Source organism: Notolepis coatsorum (assembly GCF_963971535.1).
Source record: "Notolepis coatsorum genome assembly, chromosome: 9".
Lineage (NCBI taxonomy): Eukaryota > Metazoa > Chordata > Actinopteri > Aulopiformes > Paralepididae > Notolepis > Notolepis coatsorum.
The window spans coordinates 109,157,655-109,176,563 of record NC_140173.1 but is presented as its reverse complement, the minus strand read 5'-3'; the positions used below and the strand labels follow the sequence as shown (position 1 = coordinate 109,176,563).

Sequence of the window (18,909 nt, the reverse complement as noted above, 5' to 3'; positions counted from 1 at the left end):
AGGCAAGGCCTCCATTGCTTCAGTTCAGACTGCTACATGTATAATAATGAACAAAACAAAAACCTCTCTGAGGCAAAGTGGAGAGATTAATATGTGTATTGGAAACGTTCCAATTGCTCAATTCAACATAGGCTTCAGCTACCTATAAAATGCCAATTGGCATAAGATTCATTTCGGCAGGGTGGCAGAGAGGCGTCTGCGTTTTACAAGCAAATTAAACTCCCACTGACAAGTGAAGACTGCTGAGCACAGCAACATCTTGAAACAGAAGGAAACGCAGCACGTTGGGAGAGACAGACCAACTGACATCTCATGTGACCGACCATATGAGATGACCTGGGCAGATTGTATAGTACAGGCCGGAGTCTCTGTGCTTTATGAAGACTCGTCCCTTCTCCAATAGGAGTCTCACTCCAGCTTGATGGAGATATGATGTCTCCTCCTAACTGAATCCAACAGCCTAATCCAAGTTTATGAGCGGAACGGACATAATTGCGATTCCTGAATTAACCAAAGAGGGAGAACAGTTATATACACACATCTGAGTGCTGACTGCTGAGTCAGAAAGATGATAGGGCTGTCCTCCTTGACTAAAGGAATTCCTAGTTGATTAAGTCATAGGATCTGTTGAGTAATAGATTAGTTGATTTCATGCAATAATGCAGAAGGCCCCTGTTTAAATCTAGTGTTTACCAGAGATGTGCTCGTCATTTTTCAGGAAACGGCACAAAATGTAAAAAAGCATAAAGACGACGAATCGACTAACATAACAAGGTCTTCTTGGTTGACTGAGACCAAACCGATCGATTAAAGGATTGAGAAGGGGCAGCCCTAGAAGACAGAGCAAAAAAATACATAGGAGCCACAACAACTATGGTTCAAGTAACCTATATCATTAGTTACTTAACACTTTGAATGCCCAAAACGACATAACACGTGTTATCAGCCCGCCCCCTGAATGCCCACCACGACAATTAGCGTGTTATTTTTTTATTAGCGATCTGAATTCATATTTCATCAACGGAGTCTCCCGTTGGTAAACCAGCCCCATCAGGAGCTCAGATGTGAAAAACCGCCCCCTATCGTCTCCCAGATGGTAATGCACCCTTTTGGAATGGACTCACTGAAAATGGATGAGAAAAGAAAAATCCGGAATCCACATTTTACTTCTCAGGCATGTAACCCGAGCCGATCGGATTCATTGTGGACCATCAGAACAGTATGTAGCATTGGATCAATAAAAGCGATCGATTTTTGGAATGATCTTTTTGGAGAACATCTGATCTGAGGTAAGGAATCTATTTTACAAGTCTTGGGATAATCAGAGTTGTATTCGCTGAGTTCTCAGCGTTCGCCCTATGTGTGTGTGTGGGGGTATGGCTTTGAGGAAATCAGAGAATCGATTTTTCAGATTGCCTATATAGCGTGCATACGTACACATATACTATCGATAATCTAGCGTTTATTTGAAAACGATTCATAAATAGGCCGAAAAATTACAATGTTTTTGTGTATTCTAGAATATTCCAGTACAGGGCGTTTATTATGGAATCTTTTAATTTTCCTTGAAAACGAGGGCTTTTCAAAATGCTATAAAACGAAAATGAACAGATAAAAAAAACATTCCGCTTCGACAATGTTGACTGGAAAATGAGTCATTGATAAGCGACGGGCAGATTAGAGACACAGCCATAATTTAAAACATAGATTAGGCGTTATTAACGCTAACATTGAAGTGGATGCTGGGCATTCAAGCACTAAATCGTGCGCCCCCTGCTGGCACTGAAAGTGTTAATTAAATAGACAACTAGAGATGTTCCGATACCATTTTGTTCCTTCCCGATCAGATTCCGATACCTAAGCTTTGGGTATCGGCCGATACCGATCAGCGTTTCCGTTAGCCGGTATTTGACCGGCAAAATCTGTTGAAGTCCGACATATTTAATCTCTCCGGTCTTAATGTCCGGTGAAAATAATTCCCTGAGTCTAAGCACAATTTGATTATTTGAATTGTATTAAAATAGGCTAAAATTAAATAGCCTATGCGATGAACGAAACGATCATTACATTTGTTTCCTCGTTGCTTCTAATAATGACAACGACGTTGTCAGCGAGAGCTTAGTGCTGGGTGTGCGAACTTTTGTGAAGCTGCAGAGCCGGAGCAGCAGCAGCACAATGCAGTATTCCAGCAGTACTCCAATTCAGCCATTTTCAATTCAATGTTGGGTGGGGGGCGCTGCTGTGCGGTCCCCAGAAAAGAGCCAATAACAGCTGAATCAGCTGCTCTGCAGCGCCATACTCTTTGCAAATAAGTCGTTGCGAGGTGGAGTCGTCACGCAAACCCACGATAATGTTGCCGTCTCTCTCTGCCAAATTTCTCAGTTCTTCGCTTGATATAATTAATACAAATGTCCAATATAACGGAATTCGTTAGCTCATAAAAATGTGATTATAACAGACTGTTGTTTATTAATGTCGGGCGACTGCCCACAGACACCTATTTGATTTAAAGTCGGCAGCAGCACGAGTCTCGGGACTTCTTTTATTTGGAATATAATGACTTTATATTAAAGTAGCCTAGTTTTAAGTAAAAATATTATAAATCTACATGCCTTGATGATGTCACTTTTGTTTTGTTGTCATTCTTTTGCCTATCAATTGTTTTTAAGCTCAATAAACTCTGACCGGAATTTCTCTCATTTGACCGGTAGATTGAAATCTACCGGACACTGAGGCCGGCAAAAAAAAATTCTAACGGAAACCCTGATACCGATACTGATCCGATACCAGTGTGTACATAAAAAAAATTATAAAATTTTCTTTTTTTTTTATAGCTAGTTTTGTATACTGTTTTTTAGTAATAACTAGTATAGAGTAATGGTATTTATTCAACAGGTGATTGTATAGATTAATCATTCATTGACAACTATGCTCAATGAGTTCACCCACGGAAAGGTTGTTGGGACATTGATTCCGCACGGACGTTATACGTTGTTGCACTTGCTACCAGAAGGCTCCGGTTCAGTTAGCTAGTAGGTGAGGCTCTGTTGTGATTTTTGCACAATAAATATTCAACATTCTCTTTTGAGACTCCCCGCCTCAGACTCTTATCATTTGGCACTAAAAGCTAAACATCGTCACCGGTATGGCTGTCCGCATTATGTCATTAATTGCGTGCATGTGTGGGAGAGGTCGATCAGCCACGTTAGCGTGAGCTAGGTTAGCCAGTTAACATGAGCTAACGTTAGATGGAAACAAGATAATGTAACGTTACTGGTGAAAAAATTTTTACCTTGGAATACTCCTTTGCCAACTTGCTGTACTTTGCTTGCAGGTCTGCAGCCATTATTGCTGGATTATGAATAGTCCCAACTTTAGCCAAGGTAACGATAAGCTAAAACTAGCTTTTCAGATAGCTCTTCAGCTAATGCTAATAACACCAGCAAGCATCAGACATCAGAGCTCCCCGTCACACTGCTGTCGGGATGATGGCATTTAAGAAAGTATCTGCTGTTAAAATGACAAACAGCATTGACACTTTAATTCACGTCGATTAAAAACATGTTTGTTTTATAATGCCCACTCTCAGCAGGATGCCGCACGTGTTGTTGATAAATTACGTCATATGGTATCGGAGGCTAGACTTTCGGCGAACTCGCCGATACCAGCATTTTAGGCTGTATCGGAGGCATTTCCGATACTGGTATCGGTATCGGAACAACTCTATAGACAACAGTCCAGCCACAGAAGGCCTTCACCAGTCTCACTTCAGGTCCTACGTCTCATATTAACACTTTGATTGCCACGCAGCATGCCCATCCTTATGCACAGTCTGCCAGCGCTGTAACCCTATGGAGATGTTTACCTTCTTTGCAGGGCTATAACTTTTTAAATATTATAGCTATATCGACATTACTATGGCTCATTCAACATCGGGTATCTAGTGTTCTGGATGTGGGAACGTTATATTTTTTCATTCATACATTGTGTTAATACCGTCGAGAATATAAGTATGTTTTAAGGTTTTCTGCTGTAATTCCAAAAACACAAGTTATAATTATTTGATGTCGATCTGCTAGATCCATTTCCGGTTTGTATGACGCAATAAACGCCGAAATCATATTGGTTATTGCGTTTCGAAAGCGATCCCATGCACTCAAATGTGTATCTAGACCCACGTTACAAGATATTACTGCCGGAGGAATTTCCTCGATGCACCAGCGCCACTTCCGGTTTGGTTTGGAGTGTAACTCGCCCGATCATCCACCAGGCGGCGGTATTGAGGCGTTGCAATATCAGACAGGGTGCAGCTGCAGTCCCGGAGGGAGGCTGGATGAATTGTGAATGCCATGGCGAAAAAATTTAATATTGATCCCAAAAACGAGTTAACTCGTTTCTGGCGCACAACGCATGGCGGGCAATTTTGAGTATACTCGTTTTTGGCGTCCAATGTGTTAACCAAAGCTCTATGTAAAGTTTAAATTCTTCTTGACTTTATGTAAAGTTTAAACTACTCTTGACTTTATGTCAAGTTTAAGTCTCCCTCACCCTCTCTTCTCTCCGACACTCACACACAGGGCAAGGCAGGATGTCAGTGACCATGGCAATAGCTAACACACAGCTACAGGAAGTGGTGTAAGCCGACTGAAATATGAGCTTACAGCTACAGTAGCCTGACATGGTAGGTTACTGTGTGAAGTAGCCGAGAGAGGTGCTCATGAATGTCTTTATTCCTTCAGCCTTTAAAAATTGTTCTTGGTCTAGACATGTCTGCTAAAATCCCAAGGTCCTACTAAATCCTTCAGGGTATCAAGCACCAGCTGCGAGAGACACAAGGGCAAGGCCATTTCATCAAGATGGTAAAGAATTAAATTAGCTTGAACTAAACGTTTTAGGGCTGCAACGATTCATCGACCACATCGACCATGAAATTTCATCGATTTGCACATTCATGATCGACGCATCATATTGTTAATTTTGTATGTGCATTTTGTGGTGGAAATGGCAGAAGTCATAACATGCACAATGTGTAATCTACCTAGTCATGCGCAATGAATCACGTTCAAAATATAAATCAACTATTCGTGATTCTGCCTAGAGCCAGGACTCGACAGTGCGCGTTTCACTCTCATTTGATAACTTCCGTGCTTCGTCAACTCCAGCTGTAAGGGGCTGAGCCCGATACCCCCAACTTCAATTAGAAGCTATGACAGCTCTTTAGCCCTGCGTTCTACAGCCTGTGACAACTCATCTCGCAAGTCGCACTGTTTCCATGTAAACTCTGCGAGCAATGGGTCATTGGAATACATGCGTCTTAACTAGGGATGGGTACCTTTCACATTTGAACCGATACCGGTACCTGTGAATCGATACCAGTACCCAACGGTACCTTTTTTCGGTACTTTAGTCTCAAGAAATTTAATTTACCTACATCAGTCGTGAAAAAAAAATCCAAACTTCAAATAACTACAATTTCGACAGTTTTCGGCTTGCCATTGCTCCGACTGCTTTGTTGTTGAATCAAGTCAAATCCTAGGTAAGCATATATTGTGCGTGTGAACGTTGACATGAAGAAAAAAGTAAAAAAAAAAAAAAGTAAAACATTTTTTTTTGGTATCTCACTTGATTCGATACTCGGTAGTACCGACGTGTTTCGGTTCGGTACCTCAAAAGTACCGAATTCGGTACCAATCCCTAGTCTTTACATGCTTTATATCATCGCCATTCCTGTATGCCCACGTCACGGTAAAAACCTTAATTAACTAATGTTAGCTGCTAACGCTAACTACGCTAGATAGCTCACAGGCACAGGAGAAATCAGTTATGTGGAATTCCAATAGGGAGATGGGAAGGAGGGGGGGGGGCTGAGCCTGTCTCTCTCTCCCTCTTTCTCTCTGTAGTCTGTACGTTCAATGACGATCAATGAAGTAGCCAAAAGTTACACTATAAAAACTAACTGGATAGTTGATAATAAATATTTCACTTCATTAGCAAAAATATTGTAAAATCCTTAAGTCTGCTATAAACTATTCTCCCTCTCGTGTGTGTATACATTTACTATAGACTACTGTTTTTGACATAGATTAGGCTAATTCGCTTTTAACAATCCTGATTCCTGAGCCTATTTTATTCAAAAGGAAGATATTGATTTAAATATGTATATAGCCTTGTGACGTACATGGGTACATGGGTTGGTCATTACCATTATTACTGTATTTATGACACCATCTGAACATCAGGTTAGTATATTTAATGTGTTATGTTTTGTATGTGATGTGTGTGTGTGTCTGTGCATGATGGCTAATGCTGTCTCTTCTTCTCTTCCTGCCAGGTGCCGCCCGTCCCTACACTGAAGAGTGCTGATTGCCTAATGAGTGACAGCTGATGGCAATCACCTCGAGAGGGGCGGGTGGACAAATACCTGACAGCACACACACATCGGGGCGCCTCATTCTGTCAATTGTCAGTGACCAGAGTGGAGTGAGGTTGCCATTGTTTTCCACTGTTGTGTGGGATATATATATTGTTGGCCACTCTGGATTCATCCTACACTGTGAGCTATATGGTTAGAGTGGTGATTCATCCTACACTCTAAGTATTAGGGTTAAAGTGGTGTTCATCCTACACTGTGAGCTGCATGGTTAGAGTGGTGTTTCTTTGTTTATCCAGGTGAGCTTGTGGACTTGTACCTTTGATACCTTTTGCTGGGGGTTTTCCCAGTACCAACCTCTGGCTGGTTGGTTAGTGCCTGTGGGTGCTTATTTAGTTTACTTGTATTATTATTACCTTGTGTGTTCTCCCATTACCCTTCTCCCTGTTTGTTAATTGTTTGTGGGTTGTTTTTTCCCTTTGTTCAAATATCAGTGGAGGTTTCAATCCCTACCCTGCATAATAAATATAATTTACTATTTTGGAAAAGCGCCTTGTGTACGTTATTACCTACCTGCCCGGGACTGTTTTGAAAGCATTTACTGAGAGAGGCTGCTTTTACTCATGTGCAGCCGGCTCCAGTTATTATTCTGTGTGGTCCTTAGACCTTTGTACTAGGGATGCCCCGATCGATCGGCCACCGATCGTTACCGGCCGATAATCAGTATAAATATGCGATCGGTGATCGGTGATAATGCTTTATTTTCGCCGATCGTCAAAACAGATCTCACTCGCCGAGTTCTGTCTCAGACACCGGGAGCTGCACACAGTGCTGCGCGTCTGCTCCTCCTCCAGCTCCTCCCGCACGCATGTAAACACGGGTCTAGTCTAGTCTAGTGGGACGGGACCTCCATGAGCTAACGTTAGCTACCGTTACAAAATGACCCAGTCAACTATTCACTTTTAGTTTAATACATGATGAGGCATTGTCTAACTGAACGGTATCTAGCCGGCTAGCTACCGATAGCTCCTGATATCAACAAATGCTCCAGCAATAGTCTAGTTATCTAGTACTAGTGTACGATACCTCTGTTAGCTCACGTTAGCTTAGCTCACTGTTCAAAACGAAATGTCCCATTCAACTAAATAGTTCACTGAGGCGTTGTCTTAACGTTATATTTCCGGCTAGCAGTAGCTACAGACAGCTCCTGATATCAATGTCTTATAACACTCATTCGATGCATATTCGAAGCCCGGCTTGTGTCGCAGTCACTAACGGGGATAGCTGAGGGAGTAGGGTATATCTGCAGAGCCTAGGGTAAATCTGCAGAGCCGAATGTGATTTGATCAAAGCAGAGTATACACACAGACAGTGGAGATAGCGAGCATTTTGACTTGTTGCGTGGTGGCGTTGTCTCGCAGATAATACAACTACAAGTACAAGTCTAATTATATAATATATATATTTTATAAAAAAAATATATATATATTTTTTTTTTTATTAATCAAAAACGATCGGTATCGGATCGGTATCGGCCGATATGGCTCAAGACGATCGGTGATCGGTGGCAAAAAACGTGATCGGGGCATCCCTACTTTGTACATGACAAGCCTATATATAAAAAATACATTTTTATCATATCTCCTGTGCTGGCACAAGCACTACCATAGTGTGGAGTGGAGATAACACACAATATAATAATTCATGGAGATATACTAAAAAGCTATTTATATTTTTTGGCTGGTCGTTTTTTAAATCTTAAAGTACATTTTGTTCCCCGTTTTTCAGCATTTAGCTACAGGCATGGATAGATTGTATGTAATGATAAACAATATCATAGTAACGGGCGGGTGTTATATTATTTCAAGATAATAAAGTAGCTATAATGAGTCAATAGATAAAAAGCAATATTGGCATGTAGGTTACTCACCCTACTCATGTACAGTAGGCATCCACACTACACAGCATTTATAGACGTAAAAAAAACATCATGGCTCATCTCCTACTCTGGGTATTCAGTAGGTGGTGTCAAAGAGGCAACTACCGATGTGATTGCAAATAGAATCAATTGTTGTAGTTTTGTTAAATTAATAGTTTATATTAACACTTTCAATGCCGACGAGATTTATCATTAGTTCTGAATTCATATTTCATCAACCGAGCCTCCCGTTAGTACAGCAGCCTCTCTCTGAGCTCCAATGGGAAAATACCGCCCCCTATCGTCTATCCCTGTGTAACTGCACCCCATTCGATTACACTGGTGGATGTGTGGGGGGGGCCTCCTCGCTCCACTATGCTGGTGAGGGATCTGATGAACAGGGAAGTGATCGCGAGATGGAAAACAACCTGAAATATATATTTACAGTAGCCAATAATCAATCAATAAACACGATCGATATTTGGAATGGCGATCAGGAATTGGAATAATCTTTTTGGAGAACATTAGGGATGGGTACCGAATTCGGTACTTTTGAGGTACCGAACCGAAACACGTCGGTACTACCGAGTATCGAATCAAGTGAGACACTGATTTTTTTTTTTTTATTAATTTAAAAAAATATTTTTTATTAATTATTTTTTTTACTTTTTTTTTTTTTTTTACTTTTTTCTTTTCATGTCAACGTTCACACGCACAATATATGCTTACCTAGGATTTGACTTGATTCAACAACAAAGCAGTCGGAGCAATGACAAGCCGAAATTGTAGTTATTTGAAGTTTGGATTTTTTTTTTACGACTGAGGTAGGTAAATAAAATTTCTTGAGACTAAAGTACCGAAAAAAGGTACCGTTGGGTACCGGTATCGATTCACAGGTACCGGTACCGGTATCGGTTCAAATGTGAAAGGTACCCATCCCTAGAGAACATCTGATCTAAGGTAAGGAGTCTATGTTACCAGTTTTAGGATAATCTGAGCTATTTTCACTGAGATAACAGCGTGCCCCGTGTGTGCGTTGATCAGGAAATGAGAGAATCGATTTCTCAGCTCGCTTCTATAGCGTGCATAAGTACACATACTATCGATAATCTAGCGTTTATTTGAAAACGATTCATAAATAGGCCGAAAAATTACAACGTTTCTAGTGTATTCGAGAATATTCCAGTAAATGTCGTTTTGACGGAATCTTTCTATTTTCCTGAAATTTTCGAGAAAACGATAGCTTTTCGAAAATGCTATAAAACGGAAATTAACAGATTAAAAAACAATCCGTTTCGACAATGTTGACTGCAAACAAGTCATTGATAAGTGACAGGCAGATTAGACACATAGCCATAATTTAAGACATAGATTATGCGTTTTTAACGCTATCATTGAAGTGGATGCTGGCATCCACCACGTAAAGGACGACACCCCCTGCCGGCTCTGAAAGTGTTTTAATCAACTAATAATAAGCCCTAAACGTTTTAAAAGCAGATTTTTATACAAAGCTGAAATACTGATTAGGTTAAATAGGGTAGAGCAAGACAATCTGTAGGCTACTAAAGGCCAAAGCATTCAGTCTACACTACAGTGAGTCCACCATACAGGGTTAGAAATTAACATTTTTTTTCAAGGGCTTTTTTTGCCCCCCTTAATTGATTTTCGGGGGCTTTTTTTTGTATTTCGGGGGCACTGAATTTTTATGATAAACGGTAGGGGTGGGACGGTTCACAAAATGGACGGTTTGGTTCGTATCACGATTTTGGGGTCACGGTTTTCAGTTCGATATACGTTAATCTTTATTAAAAAAAATGTAACACTCAAATCTAAACATGCTTCTCATTTATTAAAAATAAAAGGTTTACAGTGTTTACAGCCTTAAATAATGTTTGGCACACAAAGACCGAACTGACTGAAAAATATAGGCTACATTTGTCAAAGAATTAACTTAGTGCAAACAAACAATATGCTCAGCCAGCACTAGACTTTCCTTTCTTTAATTAATATAAACACACAAAAACAATGTCAACCATGTTTAAATTCCCTGATTGTCAGTTCTTAATGGAAAGATTCGTTTTCTGCTTGAAATTATTATGTTTCTGTCTACATTTATTTAGACTAACATTATTTAAATATTGAGTGCATCTGTGGTGGATTACGCAATTCGGTGAGTTGGAACTATCTATGGGTTGGTGCCGGGTCCCCACGGACATTTTAGTGTCACGCACCTTGGCAATGTTATTATCAGCTCCGGTAACGTTAGGAGGTGATGGCATGCAGTGGGAAAGCGGCAATAGTCCCGGTTGGAGTTAATAAAACACAGTTGTATGTTAGCCTTCTTGGATGTTGAATAAACGCCTATCATTGTCTTTAAACACCCCGCCTCTCAGACTCCCATTTCCTCCTCTGCTACAGTAGCTACGGTGACATTTCATTGACTGTACAGTATTAGCTTGCGGGCTGCGTCGGGCTACCATAGTTAAAACGTGCGTTGTGTTTACAAACTGCTATGGCAAGATGTGTGTATGCCTATGTAATGTTAATGGCTATGTTTTTAAAGTCGTAATGAAGATTGATTTATATTGTGCGTGCCATTTTTACACAAACTGACTAGCACCTGGCTACAGTGCTGCTGCTGCTGCTGCTGCCTGCAGCCAGTGCAGAACACCGGCTCCGCCAAATTAATTTTTTTATTTGCGCGTCATCTGAACCGTACGATACAGACGCTCCATTACCGGATAAATATAGATATAATTAGTAAACTGTCGGGGGCATTAAGTGCCCCCCTTAACTGATTTTCGAGGGCATTTTGTCCATTTTCAAGGGCATTATGCCCCAAGCCCCCGTTAATTTCGAACCCTGCCACCATACATTCTGCTCCGCACTTTGTGAATGAGGTCAAACACTAATGCTCCCCAACTTAAAGTAGGTCACTCACAACACTAGGGCTGTCTTAAATACTTCAAAGCTTCGTTCGATGGGCATGGGAATCGAATATGAAAATAAAATTCGATAAAAAAAAAAACTGGAAAAATACAGGAAAATATTTTAACGGGAGGGCGGCGGGAGAGAATGTTGAAATTAAAAAAAAAAATCGAAGGTCAGCCCTAAGGCCAAAGCATTCAGTCTACTGTCTACACTACAGTGAGTCCACCATACATTCTGCTCCCCACTTTGTGAATGAGGTAAAACACTAATGCTCCCCAACTTAAAGTAGGTCACTCACAACCAGTGTTGGGACTAACGCGTTACAAAGTAACGCGTTACAGAAACGAAGTTACTTTTTGCCGCAACTAGTACTCTAACGCATTACTTTTGAAATTCAGTAACGCTACTTACGTTACTGAATGGTTCGTCACTGCGTTATTTGCGTTATATACGGCGTAGATTGATAGCGAGCGGTAGTGATTATTATTATCCTCATCCCCACCCGCGTAGAATGATACGAGGCGAGTCTGGCCACTGGCCAATCAGAAGTGCGAAAACCAGATGCGGCTACGGAAAGAAATAGACCCTCTCTATTGTAAACAAAACAAACGCTCGCGCTATGAATCCACATAAAAAGAACGCAGTAACAAACTAACAAACCATTTAGCAACTACTTGGAGAGATAATTAATATACAACATGGAAACGAGATAAAGAACATGTTTGAGGCGCTGCTGGAGTCGACTAACGTAACGTTACTACATCTCGACCACCGCAGACTTTGGTGAGTGCAACTGAAACTCAAGTTGATCAACGGATTTTGACTGTACGAAATCTGCCAGGGAATCTCATAATACTAATCAAACAATATAAATAGTCCTTTCATGCACAATTGATATCCTAACTATTCTAACGTTGCAATGCTTTGATTGATATCTTAAACAACGTTGCAACTTGCAAGATGGTGATTGAATGAATGAATGAATGAATGAATGAAAACTTTATTTAACAGATTGCAGAATGGGCTCAATACATACAATTGTTAAGGGGATGCAGACCTGAGAAAGACGTTTGTCTTGTTTCCATCAGGGTCCCCCATTTTCAATTCATATAGACATTTATGACATACACAACATACATGACATTTATGGCATAGGGACATATAGGTATTTAGTACTGATACATTTGTGACATAAACGGTATTCAAATATACAGTACTGTTACCCGTAGGGCGTTCCACATTGTTGTGGCATAATTGCGAAACGTGTTTAGTCCCTTGTTTGAGCCGAATCTGGGTTTTACATGATTTGTGGAGCTCCCTCTGGTGTAGTGGTTGTGGTATTCACTGACCTTTGGGAAGTATTTTGACATGTACATGGGTACCCCGGTCGTATAGTGTATCTTGTAGACCAGGCCCATTGCAAGTTGCTGTACTCTGTCGTCTACTCTAAGCCATCCTAGGTTGTCAAAGTGGGCAGGGGTGAGGTGGGTTCAGGTCAAGTAGTAGTCTGACCAGTTTGTTTTGTGATGTTTGTAATTTTGTTTTAAGCGCCTTTGAGGTGCTTTGGTACCATGAGGTGCAAGCATAGTCGTAGTATGAATGAATGAATGAATGAAAACTTTATTAACAGATTGCAGAATGGGTACAGTACAGTACAGCAGTACAGTTCAAGTACCCTTGAATTATAATGGTTATAATGAAACGCTCCGGCGACATCAAGGCTGTTCCTTCAACCGCCGCACTTCTTATTATATCGACTCGGGACAACATTTGTTTGTGTCAGATTTGTGTTTGTATCTAGACCACATTGCTTAGCAGAGTTCGGTGATGTGAATGGAAACTGTCAAGTTGATCAACCGATTTTGAATACTATCTGGGGCATGGGACTCGGGAGCAATCTTTTTTTTTTATTTATTTTTTTAAATAACTAAATAGTTACTTTTCACAGTAACTCATTACTTTTGGGTGTAAGTAACTAGTACAGTAACGAAGTTACTTTGAAATGAAGTAACTAGTAAAGTAACTGAGTTACTATTTTTCAGTAACTAGCACAACACTGCTCACAACACTAGGGCTGTCTTAAATACTTCTAAGCTTCGTTCGATGGGCATGGGATTCGAATATGAAAATAAATTTGATTATTAAAAAAAAAAAGGAAAAATACGGGAAAATATTTTAACGGGAGGACGGCAGGAGAGAAGGTTGAAATTCAACAAAAATATTCGAAGGTCAGCCCTACACAACACACAGATACTGTCCAGCCATAGTATGAAACCTGCCTCAGCAAAACACACAGACCCTCATCTGCTCCCTACCCCAACTAGGCAAAGTAAAATATATTGTTGGTTTCCTGTTGGTTGTCAGTTTGGCCATGGGTAGGTAGGGAATTTATTTTATTTTATTTTTTTATTTTATTCTTTCCCACGGCGACTATGGATAGGGAATTTCTTTATTTAATTAAAATGTTCACAACAACATGGATGCATGTACTCTGCCAGCATGTTTAATATCCATAATACTAAATGTTTGACTAAGATTTCTATGAAACTTTATTCTAAAAAAAAAAAATCTGATTTTTTTTTTTTTTTTTGATTTTTAAAAACTCATAAAATATATTGGGTCGCACCTAAATCGGCAGGGTCGGTCGGCAACCGGAAACCAACTATTAATTTAGTTAGGCCCTAGCCTTGGCCACAACAGTAGAGCCATATGAAATCCGCGTTCACGGAATCGCGGACGGAATCGCGGAATTAACCAATAAAAATGGAATCAACTGCAAAACGTGGAATATTGCAGAATTTGGCCTAATCTGGACTGAAATTTTGTTTTTGGGTGGAACGTTTGGTGCACACACGACCGGGGAGGCGGGGACTCTACAGCGTGTTACACACAACACAGCCGCGGTGCTCAAGCGTCTGGCTGCTTCAGTGTTAACATCGTCAAGAAGCTAAACAATTCCACAATAAGCCCTCAATTCAGAGCAGAACAGTATCCTAATGACTTTTATTATGCCTCCGGTGATTAGGTGTTTTGCTAATTCTGTCAACGTTCCGTGGACTGGACCCGCAAAAACACTTGCGACACTATTGTGATTAAATAGCTATAACGTTAGGACATGAATACATGATACATAGCTTCTAGCTAAATCTAGTGCACCCATCCATTTGTTTAATGCAAACGATTGTCATTATACACTGCCCTTTATAAACTAAATACACTTAAATAGCTATGTAACGTTATAGGACTATAGATGGAAATGATAGCTTCTAGAAGTTCTAGCTAAATCTGGTGCACCCATCCATTTGTTTAATGCAAACGATTGTCATTATACACTGCCCTTTATAATCTAAATAAACTTAAATAGCTATGAAACGTTACAGTACATAGGACTATAGATGGAAATGATAGCTTCTTGCTAAATCTAGTGCACCCATCCATTTGTTTAATGCAAACGATTGTGATTATACACTGCCCTTTATAATCTAAATAAACTTAAATAGCTATGAAACCGCGATGCGGTTATGTGGTCAACTGTACTTTACATATTATCTAAACGAGGACCACATAACCGCATCGCTGCTTCAGCATAATTGTTTGTGTTATTTCCCCGGGTGAGGAGACCGTGCGCGCCCCGGTAACGGAGTGCCCAGCGCCCCGGTAACTGAGTGCCCAGCGCCGCGGTAACTGAGTGCCCAGCGCCCCGGTAACTGAGTGCCCAGCTCCCCGGTAACTGAGTGCCCAGCACTCTCTGCGACTGTAGAGGCGCTCAATGTACCTGTACTTTTCATACCTGCAATTGATCAAATAAGGAAACAAACACAGAAGATGCACATACATGGATGTAATGACAGCAAGAAGGCGTAGACACATATATGAACGTTGCGACCAGCGTTGCTAAGGCTTTAATGCGGCGCGTTCTGGCATGTGTGATTAACCATGTTGAATGGGGCGTCTGAACCAAGCGAGGACCTCATGCGCATGCGCGGCGAGGAATGCGGAAGCGCTCTTGCACTCTTCGGCTGGGATTAATATAGACGCAGCTGGGACACTGTTGTGGCCACACTAGCCTATTATTTAACCTGGTCAATGCCAAACACTGTCATGGATCCATAAAAAAGTATGGATCAACAATGGTATATACAAATTTTAAGATCATAGGCTGATGCATTTCTTTAAGTTAAAATAAAATGTGTTTCTTGCAGCAGTATTATAAAGATTTGGGGATAAATATAGTCTTAAAATATACCCTTTTGAATGAAAAAGCCATGACCATATTGTCCATCTTGTACTTTCCTTGATACTGTGAGAGAAATTCTGGAATGTCCCAGAATGTCCCTTTTCAGGCCCTTCTCCCATTTGGTCAAGTAGTAAGCTACCAGTGTCAGAAGGCCAGTAGAGTCAGAGAACACCTGGGGGAAATACTCTTGTTTAATCTGACTCAACTACTGCAGGCCTCTGAGCCTGGATGCAAAGGCAGCTTCCCATCTCTCAGGAGTCAGGACCATCTCCTTTCCCTCCCCTCTCTCCAGTCATGCCCTCTTCATTATGGCTGCTGTTAACAATGACCATCCCTGTCCGACGGTCATGGCTAGAAGGCCTTTCGTTGAACTTGTAATTTACCTTAAAAAAGTTGTCTAAATGGGCTATCTTAAACATAACCTTAACCTTATTAGGAGACGTATCATGTAGGGGTGGGAATCACCAGTTTCATCATGATACGATACGATATCGATTCTTTGGACAACGATACGATATTTGCCGATATCACAAAGTCTCTCACGATACAATACGATACGATTAGATTCAGGTGCCTGCGATCGATATGAGATGATATCATATGCCCATTTAACACAATCAGTAACATTTAGATCAACAAAAAAAAGGTAATGAAAATATCATTTGACATTTGTATTTTTGAGCTCTTCCAGACATTTAAAGGAAAATCAATCTATTGTTTTTAATACAAATAGACCTCCTGTTCACTGTAAAGTGCCACGTTTTTATATATTGAGCTTTAAACTTTAAGCTACATTTTTTGGAACTCAAAACTCACACCCTCCCTCTCCCAAACAGTTCCTACAACAATTTGTTGATGTTGCATGATCATGTATAGGCCTACATTTATTATGTATTATATTGTTTATGTTTAAATAACATTTAAACATCAAACTCCTCTGACCTCATCTGGTCTTTCCAAAGACGCGCGCACACACACACACACAGAAAGGGAGAATGCTATGCTGTAACATCTACACACACGGAGCTACTGCTGTTGTTCTTGGGCGGATATGAGACTCGCCACAGGATTTTCAAAATAAGAGTATCGATATGAATCGATCTTATTACATCGCATCGATCCGATTCGATTGTTGATAATTACATCGATGTATCGATCTGGATCGATGTATCGTCCCACCCCTAGTATCATGTCACACCCTAACTTGAAATATATATTTGTGATTCAAAGATCAAGTTCAACCAAATGTGGATGTCTTCTAGCCCTGACCACGTCTGAGCAAGGCTTAGTTACTAGTAATCAGTACTAAAGCAGGCTTACATTGGAGCACATTCAGAAAAGAAAGGCTCAGGGGTGAAATTAATCTGCTTAACCCTCTCCTCAAACTGGGAGAGATCATGTCATGTGAACGGAGCAACATTAGGCTACACCTTCATTTAAAGTCCAAGTCTACAAATTCCAAGTGTCATCCTCCCGGCACAGCACAGCAGTGCTCCCTGTGTGTCCACCATAGTATCCAACTGAATATAATAATCCTAAATAGGCCTATGCCACTCCAACAGTATTCCAGGATCAAGAGTAGGGCTGAACGAGTTGAAGGGGGAAATATCATATTGTGATTCCTTTGACAGATATTGCAATTGGATATGATTCACAATATTAGGACATTTTCATTGAAAAAGTATTAAAATTACCATGATGTGATTTTGTACTACTGGCTAATAACTATCTTCATCACTTCACCTACAACACACTGCCAGTTCAACACAGGACAAAGTCAGTCTACAAAGGTGCAAAGAAACAAAATACCCAGCAGGCCTTGTATAGTGACAGTATCACTACTAGACAGTGGATTGCCTATATAAACTGAATAAATGTATTCATGTATGAATGAAAACCAGAAGATAATTGTGGTGCTGGCCCAATAACTGTGGTGAAATAGTAAGCTTGTCATAATGACATGTGACCAACACATGACTGAAACACTGCACAGTTTGTTGCACTGCACTGTTGGTGGCTTCCTGTGCAATTCATGTGCAATTATCTGCAATGTAGAGCAGAGACCACGATTAACTGGATGTAAACAAATCAATAATGCCATTAGTTGACAAATCGTGGTTCATAAACACTGGTTGCCTTTATAACTGGGCCTTGTATAGAGAATGTCAGCAACAGGTTCCAGTCTGTAACAAACGTAGCAAGTAGTATCAAGCAAACAGCCTGACCTCCAGAAGGTATTCACATCCATCAAACTGTGTCAACTAAAGATAGTGGGGTGCCTTATGATTTAACTAAACTAGAGAAAATGATACCAACTCAACCAGTTAAAGCAAACTAATATGCTCGTAATAGCAAAGATATACAATTACATTCACCAGTTATTAACGCCAGCTGCAAATGAAACATTGACAAGCCAACGAGTTGACATTTGAGTTGACAACGCTGTTTGATATCAAAAGGAGCACTGCGGACAGCTCCAATAGAATGTAACGTCACACTACAGTCGGTGATCGAGCAGCAGAAGGCTAACAACTTTTTGTGTTAATGTTAGCCAACAACAGTTGACTCGTTTAGCATTGAAAGTAAAACTAAACCCCTCTAAAAGAAACACATGTGGGATTATTTTAGATGTTGTTACAGAATAACGTTGATTTATGTCAGGTGAAACAGGGACACCACCGGTGTACAGAACAACAACGTCAGCTAACGTTACACAGCAGCTGGCTAGCTAGATAGCTAACGTTAAGTTGCTTGAGCAAACAAAGCTAGTCAGCTAGCCCCAACCGACTTGGGTGTTGGATACTTACTATTCGGGATTCATTGTTGACTCGTCTTACAGTAGATCCCCTCTGGTAAAATGTCACGATCTTTCCCTTCCTTCAGATAATAAATACCGCTCTCTTGTTGTCAGACCGGGAGCGGTGCACTGTTCCCAAAGCCAAGGATGCCTGGCTTCTCGGTAAAAACCCAAAATGGCTGCAACTCCAACCAGGAAATAGCTAACATTAGCTAGCTGACTCAAAAACAAGCCACGAGAGATACGCAGTGGTCGACAGCTATGTAATTCTCCAAAGCAGACTTAGCTATGTGGGTTTCCACCTGGGTGACAAAGAATGTGCAAAGAAGACCGATGAGTTGTTTAAACAGCTCGCTTCTCTCTCCCTGACGTCACCGCAACAGTGCAAGCTGTCAAACCCCAGGAAGGATTACGTCATTTAGTGAAACGTGGCAAATAGGAGTAAGTAGGCGAGTACATCAAAGGTCCCCGGCTACACTGCATACCTGTCAACCCTCACGTTTTTCCCGCGATTCTCCCGTATTTCAACCTTCTGTCCCGCCGTCCTCTCGTTAAAATATTTTCCCTATTTTTTTATTTATACAAAATGGCTGCAATTCCCCTCCGTGACGACAGGTGGCAGCAGTGTAGATTAGAACGTTAGCACAGGAAGTCAG

The 18,909-nt window shown here is 40.7% G+C and overlaps 1 protein-coding gene across 1 annotated transcript in view; it reads right to left on the bottom strand.

Annotated features, from left to right (window-relative positions):
- Positions 1 to 18,757, bottom strand: part of LOC311233982 (ras-related protein ORAB-1-like) — a 29,919-nt gene extending 11,162 nt beyond the window's left edge. Inside the window, exon 1 of the mRNA XM_084321055.1 lies at positions 18,264 to 18,757. Coding sequence (XP_084177181.1) covers positions 18,264 to 18,277 — 14 coding nt within the window. The 5' untranslated portion in view covers positions 18,278 to 18,757. The remainder of the gene's footprint in view (positions 1 to 18,263) is intronic.
- Positions 18,758 to 18,909: the final 152 nt, after the last annotated feature.